We start from the raw sequence: 18,845 nt of genomic DNA, 5'->3' as shown, positions 1-18,845 counted from the left end.
GCCGCTAATGAGCGGTAGGAAGGCCTTGAGAGCCAGCCAGATGTCCTTCAGCTCTAGCCAATTGATATGTGCTTCCTGTTCATGCTGGAACCAAACTCTGTGGACGCGGTGGCTGTTCAGGGTAGTTCCCCATCCCTCCAAGGACGAATCGGTGGGGATGGTAACCTACGGTGCTGGTTGACGGAAGGGCCTGCCTATCCTCTGATTGCAGTCCGTGCTCCACCAGACTAGGTCCTGGTGTAGGAGGGAAGGAATGCTGACAAGTTCCCCCTGTGAACCCACTCCTGATTCCATGAGGCTACGAAGTGCAGCTGTAATTTCCTCATCTTGAGTCTTGTGTAAGGTACTGCCAAAAGACAAGCCACCATGATACTCAGGACGTGCTGGTACCACCATGTTGAAGTCACCGCTCTGCTGCGAAAGTCCTCTTGATGGCTGCAATCTTGTCCTCCGAGGGAAAAGCTCTCTCGGATCTTGTATCCCAGATGAGGCTGAGGAACGTTAGCGTCTGCGTCGTAACGGCCTGAGCAGTGGGGGGCAGGGGAGTCGGAATCGAAGGACCCGGCGTGGGCAGCTGGAGCTTCGCAGGGGCCTGAGGCACTGGAGCCATAGGAGAAATGAATGTGGGTGCTGGCGGTGGGACTGGAGGTAGCATGTCCCTGATAACATCCCGAAGGATGCAGCTCATCTGAGGGGACCTCATCAACTTGAGGAACTTCTAAAAAAAAAAAAAACTGTCCTTGCAGGCTGGTGGGGTGGCAGGTGGTATTGACGGAGTAGCAGCTGCTGCGGGGGCCTGTGCATACTCTGCCTTGCTGGTTGCAGGTGGTATCTGCCCTGCGATGAAGGATAGGCTGTAGGCCACGTACCTGGTTGACACCAGTGCCACCTGGACACTATCTCCTACCTGCTCCCCAAAAGGGGTCAGTGTCTGACGAGCGGCCATCTTGTCCGGCGCAGCAGCCATCTTGTCGAGCTGCATGCTACGTGGCTGCGTCCTGGTGCCTGGCTCGCTGGGACCGGCCTCCTCCTGGCCTCTTAGCTTGAGGCCTACCCTGCAACTCAGGACCAGACCTGGGAGGCATAGAGCCCTCGTCTGTATCGCCGGTAGTGATGCGTACAGGTGCCCCCCTCAGACATTTGTCCGGTACTAGGGCATAGCCCCTCGGGTGGACACCTGATAAAAGAACCTTGTGGTCCCTCAGAGCTGTCTCCGGCAGGATCTAGAGACCCCTCGGCCTTGCGGCCGGTAGCTGGATGAGCCTCGGCACCAGCACTTGTGTGAGGACATGAACGGTCCCTCCTGCTTGGACATTTCCTAGGGAAGGAATCTCCCTTGCAGGGTGCGATGGAAAAGAGAGGTCCTGCCTTGGACCTTGATCTGTGCTTGACAAAGTTCTTCAAGTCCTCTGGAAGTGACTTCTCGAGGAGCTCCCTCTACCTTGCTAACCTGTTCTTCAGAGTTCGAGGTGTGAGCGCGTTGCACGCTGTACAACCCTCTCAGCCGTGGTCAGGGCCAAGGCAGCAGAGGCACAGAGCGTGGGGGTCGGACGTAGGGAAGAGCCCTTCGCAGGCTGGACACCTGCTGAAGCCCAAGGACGTCGACGTACGCCAGGGAGGAGCGTGGCGCCAGAGGACCGAGTACCTGGTTAAAGAATAGAAGAAAAGACAAAAAAGACAGAATCCGGGGAAGAGCGCATGGAATTATAGGGCCGAAGACAAACCCAGGACTATTTGTAAAGCAGTCCGCTCCCGTCGACGCGGAAAAGAGGACTGAGGAGTGGCGCCGGAGGGCAGAGTTAGGGGAACGCATGCTCCCAGGCTGCACCCCCGCATGCCTCTAAATTTAAAGGGGGAGGGGGAGATTTTTTCTGGTGAAAAAGGTTCCGTCTCCAGTCCCTAGGAGGAACGCCCATACAGTATGGAGGAAAGGGGACGGGACATAAAAGTATGAGCCGTTACACGTCATGGCCATCATCTATTCACTTTTTTGTAGCTCCACTTTATGCAGTCGGCAATCCAGGTACCTGTTCCTTTTTTTTTCTTCTTCAGAATAACATGCCCCATCGCCTGATTTGCATAGAACACTAGCACTCATCTGTGTGAACTCTTTGGTCCTCTTAGCATGTGGTCTGTGAAGGGCTCTTTCGCACTCACTAGGCTTTGGACTAACACTGGCAGAGAGATGCTCTTATACAGATGAAAGCAGAATACTCATTACCTTTGGTATAACAAGTGTTACGTTCTCATTACCACTTTGTCTAAAATAATTCAAAAATAATTCTTGAACTGACCACGCCTGTGCTTACGGTAAGTCTGAGCATGTGCTTGCTGACAGTCGGTCAAAACAAATGTCACTTTACAGGGTAAAAATCTAAAACCTCAAATCACAAGAGTGCGTTGGGTAAAATTAATCTATCACTAAACTGGACAGACAAGGTTATCCTCCTAAAATGCTGTATGTCTGCCAACTTATGAAAAATTGCAGAACACAACCCCAAGAGACTCCTTTATAACTGGAACTTTAAACAATTCAAGCCCATGCCCCCTCCTATATCTGGTAACTGCCGAGAGATGCACTCTCACTGATGGACGCTGCAATCCCAGTGTTTGTAATCCAAATATACAACATGCTGCAACTGGTAAACATTTCAAGAAATAAAACCGAATTTGATGAGGTTTACAATGGGGCGGGTGTAAATTTGAGTTAGCACACCATATGCACAATCGTCCAGCCTTCTGGGCAGAAGTCGTTCTCGGAGACTGGCACTGTCTGCCCCAATACATCCGTGCAATCCTGCTGCATATTCCTAAAACCGCAGGACCACACACTGCCAGGCTAGAAGACGTTGGATTGCGTTGAAGCGCGTTCCCTTGCTGTGTGTGAATGAGATTGTGATGACTTGCAATAGCAAAAGGGACTCCATCAATAAACCTATGCAACAATGGCTGTCCTCACCCACACCCACGCTACCAATATGATCTTGCAAGGCACACTCCTCATATGCAATGCCATCTCTTTACCCACCTAAAGACCCTGCAGTTGCTTCGGATACAGCCGGCAATCTTGGCCATCGATGCACATGGTATTATTGTAACCCGATGCAACTGCTCTAGAAGCGGCATTCCTATTTTCGGATTCACTTCAGAGCTCCATCAGGTGAAAGTTTTTTTTTAAAATAACGCGACCCTTCAGACTTGGTTTACTCCATCTGCGTCTGATTGGTGCTACTCTAAGTCCAGATGGTCCTGTCTGCAGAACTGAATTGACAGAATGCAGTAGGACATCCTTCGTCATTTCTCACGTACACTTTGTTTTCTTGTCTCAGGAACACCACTGGCGGCAGATACATGACCCTTGTATCCATCGGTCTAACCTGCTTCATTTCTGTGTTCAGCGAAGTCCCAGAATGTTATCGTATTGTTATTAATAAATCGCATATCCAACCCATGAAGGAACCTTGGGGTTAATCTGCATCTGCAGATGAATCTTGGCAGACTCAAGGAAAGAATATTATTGAACAAGAAAAGTTTTTAGCTTTGAATGGCAATACCACCAGACAATGACCGTATCTTAAACATTTCTGGCATCCTTGTCAGGCATCTATGTCTCCTCATCCCAGGTTGAATTGTTCCCCTCATTTGGGGTGGGGTGGGGGGGGTTGAGGGGGATAGAGAACCCAAACAACCAGTAGGTGTTCATACCAACCAATACCAATATTGCCCAACTCTATTTTCTTCTTGCTGCTGTTGCCGCAATGGAATCTTGAGCTGATTCCTAAAGAACACAGGTGCCACCTCAATCAAGCACCTAATACTTTTTTAGAAGGCTTGCTCACCCCTTGATGTGTGGAGGTGTAGGTACGTAGCACCCGCTGGCCCATTTTCCACATTTTAAGCAGAGCAAGCATTAGCAATATCGACTTTCAGTCCACATCTTGAGGGCCATGCACAGCCAGTTTCAAATGTATAAAGGCCTTTTAATCAACCAGTAGAGGCATGACTGCTGGCACAAAAACCATAATACGATTAGACGTAGTCTACCATTTCTGCGATACTTCATCTTTATGGCTAGATCCCTCCTCCAATAAAAAACAGCAGCATATTTTCAGGCTTAGTAATCTCCTCCAGTGCTAGGCTGTCTAGGCTCACAAAATAGTCTCACCATGCCACAGATCTTCCAGAGTAGGATACGTGGCAAGATGGCCCTCTCTTCTTGGCTAGGCTACCCTGTACACAGTAGAAGTCTCTCGTCTGAAAATCTCCTTGGTGAGCACAAGGACCAATGACAGTGGCTTCCTGATGTAGGCCTTTGTTTTTAACAAGGACATGGCTGACATCTGAACCTAGACTTGCAAGATCCTGACTCCCACAACAATGCGAGGGCCTTGATAACGTGCTCCTCCAATGGCGGTGCACCCTCATTATCAACAGTGTCCATGGTGTTAGCAGTGTCAATAGGAAGTCCTACACCATGCCTGGTATTCTACCTCGATCCCTCATCTGTAAACTGAACATCGAAGAGGAATCCAGCGATCCTAACCCTGGTGTAACCTTTTTTTTTTTACTGAGCATTTGCTCAACGATAGCAGCAGTGTTGCTGGTTTCTCGCCCCTCCCGCCATCTCCCCCCAACAACCCCTCCTTCAATGATATTTTAATGGTTATTATTTTCACAAATGCCAATGAAGATGCAAACAATATATGCAGAAACAGTGAAGGAACCCGTGACCCATGTTTTTCCAAATATTTTCACCGCTACCTAGACATCTCGGCAGTACAAAAATGATTCAGTGTTCAGTTCCTGTACTAGACATGGCTGCTGCCCAGGGCATGCCTTATTCACAGATGGAGCGAGCACAGCCTTCTCTGGTAGAAAAGGATCTGCTCATGTTCCAACCCAGAAAAAAAGATTTCTTTCCATGTGAAGTCTATCAAGAGCATACAATATTTTAACATTTAAAACACATCTCCATGATTTACTGAAGCACTTTGTTTTGATGGTATATTTGACCATTTGTTATCAGTAAACAAAAAGAACGAAAAGCGTAGTCCAAACCAAAAATCGCACCCCCGCACAAATGCTATTCCTGCCGTGGAATATACCCACTGGTCCCCAGGGGGAAATCTATCTGAGCCAAGGCTCCCCAAGCTCACCAGGGGTCAGAGCCACCACCAGCACCAAGCGGATCACTCCCTCACCTTCTTTGCTGCTCTGTCCAACCCTCCGCCGCAGGCTGCGGTCCAAGAGTTGGTGGGTCCTGGTGGGGCTTGCTCCAGCCATCAACCTGGCAGTGGCTTCATGCAGGAACACCTAGAAGAGACACATATTAGCAGGGACTTTAGGGGCTCAGTGTTTGCTTTAGCAGACGGAGATGTGGAGGGTGCACGTCAGAGGAAGCAGGGAGCAATTCTGGGATGGAGCAGAGCAGAGCCCACTTAGGGGAGTGGGAACGACAGGTGCAAAAGCCAAGGGGCAGGGAGAACATCCTGACCTGGAGAGGAAGAGTGTGTTTCCCCAGAAGCCGGAATGGGGCTGAGTGATCTCCCACTTTAGAGCGAGAGTTGCAGGCTATACACAGTAGAAGAGCGAATAGAGAAAAGAGCACGGTACCCTTGTGGGAGAGAGAATGGCGCTGTGCAGTTTATTAAAATGAGAGTGTACTTAGCGAAGTGGGAGAGCCAGTGCTCACAAATGAAAAAGAGATTTTCAGAATTCACTAACAGGAGTGAGAGGAGCAGGATACCCTCATGAGAGCAACAGATACATAGTAAAGGCTGAGGGCGGGTAGTGAGCAGAATGGATGAAGAGGGGCATGTGGACTTCGAGAGAAATAGGGCCGGGGCAAAGTGTCTATCATAGGGGGATATAAGCCATACAATGAACATAAGGGACAGAGTTCATAGTATCCAAGAGATGAGAGAATGTGAGAAACGGTGGCAGAAAGGGGGCTTAAGACATATGAGAGATGTATTCCCTTCAAGTGCTGCTTGCTTTCTTTGTTGGCCGCAGGGAGGGCTTTCAGCAATCCTTACCAAACAATAGACCGTATCGGACTCACCCTGCGCATTGCCGGGCGGAGGTGTTGCGCTAGCCTGCGAAGGCTGCTTAGGTCCTGTTGGAAGCCTCTCAACTCAAGGGGTGAGGCCTGGCATGCACCGCTCATCTGCTGCCCCGCCGTGCCCATCTGCTGCTGCCAGATGTTTGTCCTTGTCACCAATAGCAGGTCACAGAACAGGAGCTGGACTGCCTGAAGAGATGGAACCGAAAAGGGAGCTGTAGACAGATCCATAAGTGGCACCCGCTTTAAGAAACCCTTTTTAATGAGGATACCCCTAAATCTTTGTCGCTATTGACAGAGGAACTGTGGTAAGGATGTTTACTTTTTAAAGCTTCGCCAAGTGTGTTCTTTTGGGCTTCTGTTATTGCCACACATGATACTTCAACCATTTGTACCTTGCCACCAGGAAAAGTTTCCTCTTGCATTGTGGAGGATCATTTTGGCCAGAGGCCCCAACTTTGGTACATTTACAAAAAAGAGCAAGCAATTGGTAGCCGAAGCAGAGCTGCACCGAAGCTACTAGAACCTGCCGACATCCGCCACATAATGTTCCTCAAACAAACTCCTGCAGAGGTGGCCTTACTGTATATGGGCCTATAGAAATAATTGGAACGATATACGTTAAAAAACCTTACACATAAGACAACAAAATATTTCATTTCAAGAGAGCAATATGTTTCTAAAAATCGTTCGTTAAGGTTAGACCATTTACTTAGGAAATTATTTAGGTTGTGGTATAAATAATGCTTCATTTAAAGTTTAGACTTTCTTGCTTTCCACAGATGGATTCCCAGAGGAAATCTGGCGGAATGTCCGCCAGTGGCTCTTCTGCCGGTGGTCAGTCCACCCGCTTTCTCCGAGAATCGATGAGTGGCAAGGCAAAACGTCTAAACTTTAAATTGGGTCTTCTTTCACCAGAGGAAACAGGGAGGATTTGATTTACATTACATTCTAAATCCGCCCCTCTATGCCTTGCATCCCCTTCACTGCTTTCGCCTCGTATTCACAAGCTCGGATACTTGAGACCATTGGATCTGAACTCATTATCCAGATGGCCACAAGGCCTCCCCGGTTAATTCGTAATTCCTCATTCAACACTGCTACCAATAAAAAGGTCATCAAACTGGGTACTTATTGCTCAAGAAACTGTACGTGGTGTGAAATACTTGCCAATATTAAGAGTGGTGGAAACAGCATGGGAGAGAAGGAAACAAAAAAAAACACACACAACATTTTATGGTCACATGTTAAAACAGCAAGTTGTGCAGTATTTTGAGTAACATCATAAACGGATACTATAAAACCTTGTGGAAGTCTTACAGAAAACTCTCTGCGTTTGACAGATGGGAAAAGGGGAAAGCCATGGATAAAACATTCCAGCCTTGCAGTGCAAGAAATCTGGACCATCCATCCCACAAATCGTTCCCTTTCTGTCTCCCCGTAAATATGGACAGGGGCAGCTTACGCTATATTCAATCTTGAGGAGCGTGAGGGGGGGGCCTGCTGGGACGGGGGAGAATCTTCTATTGATTCCTGATGAAGACCTACACATGAACAGTTCTGAAATAGGTCAATGCACTCTCCATGTTTTACTTTCTGGAAACCAGTATTGATGGCAATTACCAGAAGACGGATTGTGACGCGCAGTGCGCAGCAGGTGAACACCAATATAATATTAGTGCCATGTGTTTAGTGACCTATTCATGACTCATTGCAGTTGAATTGACACGTGCCTTTTACACTGATTCAAGATTTTTCGCAGACACACAGTGGGGACTATGTAGATGGCAAAAGAGATCACAAAAATCTTTCTATTTGATGAACACTATTCAACATACAATCTTTTTGGATACCCGCAGGGAGAAATTGCCATGTCTATAATGATGGTAGTAGTAGGGAATCCAGAACATGGACCTGTTGATACTGTGATTATTTTAATTTGTTAAAATGATCTAAAGACCTCCCCACCCCGGACTCCAGGAAACAGATGCAAAGATGACAGGAGGACAGAAGCTGACATCAAAAGAGGGATGACTATTGTAAAATTGGCAATTCATCTTTCCAGAAGGTGGACAACACTGTCCTTTCTTGTATGGTCGCTTGCCGGTCACTCACTGCCGATGCCATGGACACTGCCTCTGTATTGCACTGCAGACGCATTGGACACCTCAGTAGAACCATGCAATGCAACTACAATGCACAACAGCTGCAGCCAATGAAGTGCTACCAGGAAGACGTCATTGTAGAGAGGGATCCACTGGGCTTCACTAGGAGTAGAGTCTGAAGAACCATGCCTGAGTAACCACAAGATCCTGCAGGGTAAACCAAGTGTAGCGTCTGAAGAGTCATGCCTCAACAACCACATGCGCCTGAGCTCTTCAACCACCACCAACAGTCACGCCACCCTCACCCCCACATGCCAGACAAATCCGGACACCCGGAATGATGAATAGTTGCACATGAAGTTATGGCCCAGCACAATCTTATGGAGACTGTGTCCCTAAACCCCAATAGAACAGCGTGTGACGTACGTGCGCCAACAACCATATACTATTGTAAAACACTGAACCCTTTTTGGTGCAGCCTTAAGTGTCATACCCCTCCAACCATGCATCTGTGTAGACACAACTTCACCAGGCATGGAGACAGTAGGTATGCCCCGCCAGACAAAACCATAGAACAGTACTATGACCACAAGAGGGGTCCAAGAGCGATACCCCTCCAACCAGGTACTTGAGAAGAGTCATAACCACGAAACACCTGCAGGCAGAAGCTTGTGCAAATATTGAGGAGTCATCCTCCACCCATGGAATCCACAAGTCCTGGGAGATGGTGGAGAGCTTGGGTGGAGCGGGGCTTACCTTATCAATGTTACTGCAGGCCGAGGAAGTCATGTTGAGGCTGTCACGCAGGTACCCGCTTGCTTTATCGCACTGCGTCAGGCTGACCTGGCTGCTGTCTTGCTTCCCCAGCAAGGCACGCAAAGCCTTGAATGTGTACAGTGCTGCCTTGGGTAGAGGGTTCCTGTGCAGAAGGAGTCACACAGCAAATGTCAGTGATGCCACGGAAAATCTCCTCGAAAACCCATTTTGTCTGGTTCCAAGGCAGCATACATCAACGTATGGGTTTATGTAGCGGCAGGAAGGCTCTATACACAAATGTGGAAGTATTTCTGAAGGGCTTGCGATCACGCATGCTGTCCTAGTCCTCAATGTGAGGTCTTAGCAATTCAGTTATGGAGCGATGAACACTCTACGAATAAATACAATTAAGCATAAACATTCTTCCAGAAGAATGGTTTGTTCACCCAATATGTTTTTTTTACAGTATGGTATAATTTGCCTCCATATTCTAGGTTCATTGACCATGTTCTTTGGTTTATTCCTTCCGCCCTAATGTTTCGGACCACCTGTTTTTTTACTTCTGTATCCTAGGGGTACGTTTCAGTCCCCAAGCCTCACCCTCACTACCACCAGTTTTCTCCCTGCCTCTTGTGATTGTGACCAAATAATACTCCTTTCAATGCCCCCTGTGCCCCTTATGCTCATGTTCGACCATCGCTGCCATTCCTATAACCTTCAGTCCAGGGCCTAGAGCGCCAAACGGTCCCTGTTACTCACTCAGTGCCATAGAGCGTCTTCGGCATGTACTCCACCAGAGGATACAGTCTTTCCGCTGCCTCGTCGTCTCCCTGGAGCCAGTTAATTGCCACAATTATGATGGAAGCCCACCACTTGGCAACAGGATCCGTCCCTGCAGGACAGAGGACGAATATCGATTGGCTATAGTGGTAGGAGCGAGAGTACTCCAAAGATGCAGAAAGATATGCAGAAAGAGAAAACAAAATGGAGCTAGGTTTGTATGAGCCCGTACTTTGCCGGCAGGGAGCTGTCACCTTAACACTTCAACGTAAACGGCTCCCCAGTGCTACATTTTGATCATTTGCACAGCGGAGGGCAAAAAGGCAGCTGACACGCTTGTACACTGCCGTTTGCCCTCCCCCTTGCACTCAGCTGTGAAATAAGAGTAAATGGAGCCTACCATGTAATCATGGCAGGTAGCATTTTACAATGGACATATGTGCTGGCATGAAAATGCATGCCGGCACAAATGCTGGAGGATTTGTAAGTTGGAGAGGAAGGGAGCAGCAGAAACATACGCTACCTTCTGCCCTGCCACTCCGCCATACAAATTAATGAAAATGAGCCGTGACATTAATGGAAGGCGTAAAAGCCTTGCACAAGGTTTTTACGCCTTCCATTAATGTTACGGTTCATCCGAAATGAGCTCCAAAGAGTCTTAAAGGTGGAAAAATCAAAAAAGAGCTCAGTAATATGTAGCCGGTGCCCAATGTGACATCACTACCTCCTGAATTCTCTACGCCCTGTCTCCTTGCTTTCCTCCACCATCATGCTAAAATGTGTCCTTACTGCACTGGTGCCAACAATGACAGCATAAAGACCGACAAACAAAAATATCTGCGAATACAAAATGAGGCCCTGCTGGTGTGAACAGCTTTTGAATTCTTGACTTTCCTATGAAGCAGGATAACAACAAAAGTGACACTCAAACTCGGCTAAGGCTTAGAGAAGGTGCTTGGACTAAAAAACAAGAAACGTCAAACGACAGATATGTCTCTTGGCCTGCTGCATCTTGAGATATAATCACGTAAAGCGTCAGACTTCTATATGGTAAGTAATGTTTGCTCTACAAGCTCTTGTCAACTGTAGTGTAGGAAAAAGAAAACAATGATATAAAAATACGACTCATATTTATAAAAGAATTGCTTAGGATGTTAAGTAAGAATGCATGTCACATCCTAAACTAGGTGTGCCTGGAACTAGTCGGTCTCAGGAGAGGGGACACTGCAAACTGACCATCGAGACAAGAGATCGTGGCTCTCCCAGCACGGTGCACAATCCCCTAGGTCTAGCTGAAAAGCTTTATGCTGTGGATGAGCGCTAGGAAGTTCTAAGGATTTCATGACTTTCTTTCTTGAGGGCATGCCCTGGGGTGTGACGCCCACTGCACTACCTATTGCCCTGTGGACCAATCCAGGGTTATCCTCGGGCCAAATTTCCATTCGAGTCTCAGGTTACCCAAGGACTTAAACTCTCTTCTGCCTTTTCTTTGCCCACCCCTAATCAAAAGCATTTCAACTAAACCAGGCCCATTATCCATTGGACTCCGCCACGGGCAACGCAGATCCTTACATGAATAGGGATCACACCAACTGAGGAAATCGGATCCAGAGCAAGGCTTGGAAACCAAGCTGAGGAAAGAGGAGCGTATCACTTGGCAATACACACGTAACAACCTTTTTTCCCTAAACATTAAAAATCCTCAAAATAGTCTATTGACTTTAAAGCACAGGTTGGATCCTCAAAGCCTTCCTTACATCAGTGATTGTTTTCACCTATGCCACAAGCCCCAGACAAAAGCAGAGGTCAGGCCCGGTAGGGCTTCAGTCCCTTGGATAATGTTCTCACCCGTGACACATGCCATGCTAGAACTGATGGAGAAGCTGTGGCTCGTTGTGGCGGCGGCGTCCGAGCATCCGTTCAGCAACTGCAGGTATTCCAAGGCATCAGAGAACTCCCTGCTTGGAGTAAGCAGAAAGAACTCACATTAAAGGCAGGGCACCACTTCTCAGGAGCACTCCCCACTGCACGCAGGCAATGAAGTGGGAGGGGAAAACACAGGCAACACTCGGGCATTGATCTCAGGGGGCAGGCGCCTGAAGAAGGCATTTACTTAAGTCACTCCTCCCATAACACATGCTCACTATCTGCAATAGTCCCCCATTCCCCAGGAAGATTTTTGATAGTTTTTGCCACGCCGGGAGGTCTGGGTTGCTGACATGAATTTTCTGGGCAATATGCAGTGGAACTATTTACATTTTACCAAGAGTCAAGGTCAAATGGAGAAAAAAAAACAGACTCATCGGGTTCTTTCCTGGTATCCCTCCAGTAATTCAGATGGGAACCGGGAAAATGAAAGTTACTCACTGTAATGACTGGAGTACTCATAGTCCTTAGCCCCTTTTCCTCCATCATTGTGGGCGTCCCCCAACATGGGGACGGTACCGGAACCTTAAAGCATTGAACAATTGAGCTTTCCCTTTAAATTTAGTACAGCGCGCTGCCCTGGGTGTGGAAATGCCCTCTAGACTCCGCCCTCCGGCGCCTCACCTCAGTCCCCTTTTAACACATCAGACGCTTTAATACCTGGCTATGCTGAATTTTTTAGCCCCTGGCATACAAGCGGGGGAAGGTGGGTGGGACGTATGGAGGAAAGGGGACTAAGGACCAGGAGTACTCTAGTCACTCCAGTGAGTAACTTTAATTACTCATAGGTCCCGTCCCCTTTCCTCCATCCTTGTGGGTGATTCCACCGAACAAGACGATTGGGTGGAGCTGTGACAACCTACCTCATACTTAAGACAAAGCAAAAAGGTTCTTCAGAACCGCCTGACCGAACTCTGAATCCTGCCTGGAGCTGGTTTCCAAGGATTAGTGCTTACAGAATGCAGACTGAGTGGCCCAAGTAGCCCCCCTGCTGATGCCATCACAAGAAACATGTCTCTGAAAAAGCTCAGACTGCATGGGCATGGATCCACACACAAACCGGCTTGCCCATGGCCGTATAAGCCTCCGAAATAGCCTGGACCATCCATCGGGCAATACAAGGTTTGGAAGATTGGGTGCTGGGCGACGTGTCCCAAAAGGTGATGAACAACTCCACAGACTTCTTGAAGGATTTCGTCTGAGAGAGATAGAACTTGAGTTCTCTCTTGAGATCCAAGGAATGCAAAGCCCTTTCGACCTCCGAATGTGGGTTCGGAAAGAACACTGGCAGGCAGATTTCCTGATTCAAATTTAATGGAGCGACCAACTTGGGCAAGATGTTTGGATGAGTGCCCAAGATGAGCTTGTCATTATGGAAAGTGGTGAAGTGCTTGCACGACGATAGAGTCTGCAGCACGCTGACCTTGCACACCGATAGCATTGCCTTCAGTGTCACCAGCCAGATGTCCACCGAGGCCCTTGGCTGGTATCAGGTAATATTATCCCCATATATATGGTTGCCGTAAATAATATCGCCGGGAAAAGGTTGTGGCGATATTATATGGGTGACCATATATATGGGGACAGGGGCAACAAAAAAAATAAATTTGGGGGTTGCAGGGGTGTCCCCCGAATGTTCTATGCAATAATGTCGCCACAAAAAATGGCAATTTTTCGGCGATATTTTTGCATGGCTAGATTTTTGTGGCGACATTATTACATGGAACCCCTCGGCTTGAAGGGCTTGCGCTGTAAGGCCACAAGAACCACATTAAGGTCCCAGACCGGGTGCAGCCTATGGACCGGAGTAAAGACCCTGGACAACCCCTTGGGGTAAGCCTTAACCACCAGGTTGGCTGCTGAAAAAACATGCTTTGGGGAATTCTTGTAGGCCTCAATGGCTGCCAGATATGTGTGGCAGGTATCGACCTGAACGCCGGAACGAGCCAGATGTGCGGAAAAGGCCAGCATGTCGTTCAGGGAGCAGGTCCAGTGGCAGAATCTAGTCCGCTTGCTCTTGTATTGAGAGTGCGTAGATGGCCTCCTGTATGATGTCCCAGTTGTAGACCGAGAACCGAGCGTGGTGCAGTCTCAGTTGGTCAGGAACCAGGTCACTAGGGCCAGCCTGGCTGAGTCCGGGTGCTTCAGTGCTCCTTTCTGCTGCGTCAGGAAGTCCCTGCTGGGGATCGGGAGATGGACAGACCCCTGGGAGCACAACTGCAGCACATCCGAGAACCAAGCCATCAACGTCCAGTGGGGGGCAATCAGAATGAGGCTGCAAGCCACCAAAGCCCAGAACTTGCAGAGGAACTTTGGCCGTGCTCGCAGAGCTGGAGCGCGTCCCCCAGAGACCTGCATGCACAGGAGGGGGGGGGACGTGTGCCACCTTGCTTGTTCAAGTAGAACTTTGCCATGAAGCAAACCAAAGGCACTTGGAATTCAGTGGAGATGCGAATAAATCCAGATCTGGAAACCCCCATCTCTGGACCAGGGGCAACAAACAGTTGATGTGTAACTCCCATTCATAGGTGTTGAATCCCAAGCGGCTGAGTTGGTTCGCTTCCGCATTGCTGTCCCCCAGGAGATGGACCGAGGGAATCCATATCCTCTCAGATAGAGCCCATTCCCAAATTGACACTGCCCCATGATGAGTGGCAGAAAGGCCCAGAGAGCCAGACCAAATGCCCTGAGCTTGAGCAGATTGATATGCGGCAGGGCCTCCGCAATGGACCATGAATCGAGTAGACCTCCAGAGCAGCCCCCCAGCCCGAAAGGGAGTAATCCGTTGTCACCACCAAAGTGGGCTCCGGCAGGGTGAAGAGGGATCCCACTGCCACATTGCAGTCCATCAGCGAAGATCTGGGAGGAGGAACATGGGAATTGGAATCCTGTCCAACTGCGACCGCGTTTCCTGGTTCCAGTTGGCTGCCAGGTAGAGCTGGAGGCATATTCATCTTGAGAAGGGGGTGCTGAACTGTGAGCATGCAAGACGCCATCAGGCCCAGAAGGTGCTGGAACCACCATGCTGAGGTGGTTGAATTAGCCAGAAAGTGCCCTATCGCCTTGCGGAGGGACAGGAGCCTCTCGGGCGTGGGCAACACCCACTGCATGGCTCTGTCCCAGCACACCCCAAGGAACACCAGGTCCTGGGTGGGAGTACGCTGCGACCTGCGCCGGCTGAGGGAGAACCCCCAGCTGGTGAAGAACGTCCACCAGTCATTGGCAGGAAAGCACCACCCCCTCGGGTGAGCTGGCCCTCACCAGCCATTCATCCAAATAGGGGTATAAATGATGGCCCTCCAGGTGGAGACCAGCCACCGCAATCATTAGCTTTGTGAACACACAAGGGGCCAAATTGAGGCCGAAAGGCAGCCCCTTGTACTGGAAGTGGTACGTAATTGCGAACCACAGACATTTCCAATGCAGCTGGTAGATGGGGACATGAAGGTATACATCCTTGAGGTTTAGGGAACACATCCAGTTCTCTGCACATAGAGACTCGGCTATGTGAGCTGGAGTAATCATCTTGAAGCATTTGAGCTGTAAAGATAGGTTGAGGAATGACAGGTCCAGGACTACCCTCAGGCCAGCCTGATTGTTCTTGGGTACTACATAAATCCTGGAGTAGAAGTCAGAGCACCTGTCTGACTGAGGAACCGGCTCCACCGCCTGCATATCCAAAAGGGAGGATCTCCTGTAACAGGGCCGGGGACTCTATCTGAAGCAGGGGTGGAGAATAAGGTAGAAAAAAAATGAAGAGGAAGACTGAAGCCCGTGGAGACAATAGAAAGAATCCAAGGACTCTTGCAACAAGGCTTACAGCTGTCCTTGAAGAGAGCCAGCCGGCCCCCGACAGGCGAGCTGTGTTCCCTGATCGTTGTCATTTCTTTTTGGCATCTCAGACGGGAGCGGAGAAAAACATGCAATGTCCTCTGCTGCTTCCTCTTGTGGTCACTGGGGGACCTGTCTGGTCGCCTCGCACTGCGGTCCCGAAACCCCTTGAAGCCACTGACGGAACAGGGTTTGAAGTTGGTCCTGCCCTGGGTGTGAGGGAAGGACTTCTGCCCTGGTTTGGTCAGGATGGCCAAGGACTTAGCATTCTGTGTAGAGGTCTTCTTTTTCAACAGCTCGTCATCCGTGGATGAATGAAAATGGTGCGTCCCCGTCAAAAGGAAGATCCAGGATCCTCTCCTGCACATCCGAGGAGAATTTAGTGGCATGCATTGACGTCGTCAGCCTCATCTCGACCCCCAGGCACAGGACTCTGCTGGCTGTGTCGATGTGGGAGACCAAAGACTCCAGGAGGCCCTGCGCAACTACACAGGCCTCTGCCAGATCTGCTTTGAAAGAGGCTGTCCCTCCAGAGGGAGGTCAGGCAGGAACACCCAATCTCTCACCACAGCTTATGGTTTGCCGCAGCTAGGACGACTTTGCCCTGATGCAAGTTCAATCCGGCGTTGAGATAACGCTTGCCAAAAGACTCCTTTAAAAGACAACTGGAGGGGGCCCCTGCCGAGGACGATGGTTTGGAATAAAAGGACGCTGCAGCCACACCTGAAGAGTGGGGCTGAGGGTGGAAGGCCAGGAGGACTGGTTCTCCATCTTCTGGTTCATCTGGGCATTGGCGTTGGCCCTGGGCCTTTTCTAGCCACAGACAGGACATCTTTCAGACGGGGAATACCCAAACGGATCGTGGGCTGCCGGGCCAGAACCTCTGCCAACACCTCTGAATCCTGAGGGGCCTGCCCTGGCTGGGGTACTTTCAAGAACTCTGCAAGACCCTGAAGACAGTCATGAAAAACCTTCACTGGCGCTGAAGGTTCTTCGTCCTGCGTGCCTTCATCACCTGTACCATAGGGCCCGCTGCCACTTCCTGAGGGAAGGGGACTGGAACCTTCTTGCAGGGCCCACTCTATAGGCGAGGGATCCGGGAGGTGTCCTGAGTCCAGATCCAAGATGGCCACCAGCCTCATAGGCTCCGACACCGGCTTGTCTGCCATCTTTGGGGCCTGGTGCCACACCCTGGGAGCGAGGGCGCGCCACATGCTGGATCAGACATGGAAGGGCACTCCTGGGCCATAGAACCTGACGCACGAGAATCAACCTCACAGATGGCTCCGGTAGGCTGGGCACCCTCAACTACTGAGCTGGTAGCCGTTTTGGATCATGCTTCGAACTGACTCCTGGAAGCAGAACCTGACGATCCTTTGCACCCTGGTGCAGAAGAGAAGGACGAGCTGGATCGTCCCTCCATGGACTGCCTGAAAGAGACCTTGGGCACCTCCGGCCTCGGGTCTGTTGACAGGACGCCCAGAAAAGCCCCTCAGCTTGGGAGCCGGTAGCCTTAACAGCCTCGGGCCTACCAGAAACAAAATCCAAGGTCCACTTACCAGTGGAAACCCTCGGGAAGGAGTCTCCGTGCTGAGGGGCCTTGCTAAACAAAGGACCTACTTTGTCTTGACGTGGGGTCCTGGCGATGAACTCTCTAAGATGACTAGGAGGAGAAGAATGGAAGATCTCCCTCCAGCGGGCAAGTCAAGGTTCGGTGACCGAGAGCGCTACAGGCCGTACACGTGACCCAGTGCAGTTGACATGCGCTGGGGAAGGCAAGGCACCGAAGGCAGGTGAAGAAGTTCAAAAAACAAAGAATGGGGAGCACGTGGAAAGCTGAAAGGTTTTCTTTGCTTGGCTGCCAGGCCCGACACTGTCGCAACAGAGGGCAGGGTCTCTGGGGCATTTCCACGCACCTGGGGCCGCGCCCCTGCCTTCTGTACTAAATTTAAAGGGAAGGCTCAATTTTTCACTGCCAAAGGTTCCGGTACCGCCCCATATTGCGGGACGCCCACAAGGATGGAGGAAAGGGGACAGGATGTACGAGTAGCTGCATTACTGTGTCTGCCATCCCATATTACCAGGATTTAGGGGTGGCGAAGTCCCATAGGATGGGAACTACTGAAGCACCAGCAGCGTTGTTAACAGTGCTTCAGTGATTTCTCTGCCCGTAAGGCCTGAACTCATGGCAGGTTGGGCCTGTCGGTAGTTCACTGCCTCTACCGGAAAATCTGGAGTAAGCCGTTCTGGGAAAAATGCTGCAGTCGGTAGTACCGGCTGTTTTACCAGCATTTTTCCCCAGACTGGCTTACTCGTAATGACCCCCATTACGGGAGCTTTTGCTGGTTTATCACTACTACTATTAACACATACACACCCCAGCACGCCCCTCCACATGTTTATCACAACATATTATATCCCATTCTTGGATCCATGCAACAAAGACAAGAGATGCATGGATGCGTCTGCCTCGGTGTCCGGTCAAAGGTTCAAATCCAAAAGGATCGAATGCCATAGGGTCGAGTCAATAGGACCTAAAACAAAAAGGGTCCAATTTTCTTTTTTTTAAATATATATTTTTTTGGGGTTTCTGTTTAGGAAAAAAAAGTGGTTTTTACCACAAAAAAGGGGGTTTGCGGGCAACCCTTTTCTTTTCGGTCCTTTTAATTCGAACCTTTGACCTATAACCGTCTGCCTCCCATTGTTGGGAGTGTAGGGGTACACAAGGAAGACATGCATGAGCATGCAGGACCTTTGAGTGGTGTAAGAGATCACAAGTGCTGTACTAGGACAACACACTTTTACGAGACACCAGAAAACTGAATTAAAGATAAACAAAGGTTGCTGCAGAGTGGCTTCCAGTGGGATCACTCCCAATAAAGATGGTGCACCTAAGGTCTAATGGGTTGACCAGATCAGCAAGGCTACATTTAGTCCAAAAGACTTGACTGAGAAAGAGCCCAGACTACTGCTCAGAGCTAACAAAACAGTATATTGACAGCGCTTGCCCTTCTATTTAGGGATCTAGGCCAAACGCTGTCAGTACAAACAAGAAAGCCAGGAGCGAGCCAATCAAGTTAACTCCGGCCACGCAGCACCAGAAAATACCACTGATTGACTTCCCTCTGCCTCAGTTGACTTACAGTGAGCTTACTCTTGTAAAAGCAGCATTTTTGTTTCATCAATGTCTGTATGCTTCAGCGGCTAGAGCCTCACCATGCCCTGGACAGCCAGACCTCTGTCTTTCTGCCAGAGGGCGGCACATTGTTTTGTGATTAATAACATGACACGGAGCAACAAAGGTTCGATCCCCGAGTCCGCGCTTAGAAACCTCTGGGTATTAAGCATGTGATAAATGATCAATCATACAATCATCTTCCCATACT

General features: G+C 49.5%; 1 protein-coding gene across 5 annotated transcripts in view; it reads right to left on the bottom strand.

Annotated features, from left to right (window-relative positions):
• SREBF1 (sterol regulatory element binding transcription factor 1) overlaps window positions 1-18,845 on the bottom strand; it is a 274,327-nt gene that overhangs the window by 9,407 nt on the left and 246,075 nt on the right. For 4 of the 5 annotated variants that reach the window (XM_069645725.1, XM_069645720.1, XM_069645724.1 and 1 more), the window contains 5 exons: window positions 11,551-11,663; window positions 9,682-9,814; window positions 8,923-9,085; window positions 6,062-6,250; window positions 5,202-5,313 (listed from right to left, as the gene is read on the bottom strand). In XM_069645725.1, coding sequence (XP_069501826.1) covers window positions 5,202-5,313; window positions 6,062-6,250; window positions 8,923-9,085; window positions 9,682-9,814; window positions 11,551-11,663 — 710 coding nt within the window. The remainder of the gene's footprint in view (window positions 1-5,201; window positions 5,314-6,061; window positions 6,251-8,922; window positions 9,086-9,681; window positions 9,815-11,550; window positions 11,664-18,845) is intronic. The other variant, XM_069645721.1, reaches the window with a different exon arrangement.

This window comes from Ambystoma mexicanum, chromosome 2p (genome assembly GCF_040938575.1).
Source record: "Ambystoma mexicanum isolate Mex_15411 chromosome 2p, UKY_AmexF1_1, whole genome shotgun sequence".
In the NCBI taxonomy this organism is placed as follows: Eukaryota; Metazoa; Chordata; class Amphibia; order Caudata; family Ambystomatidae; genus Ambystoma; species Ambystoma mexicanum.
Note: the sequence above shows the minus strand (reverse complement) of the source record. Positions and strands in the feature narration are given on the sequence as shown.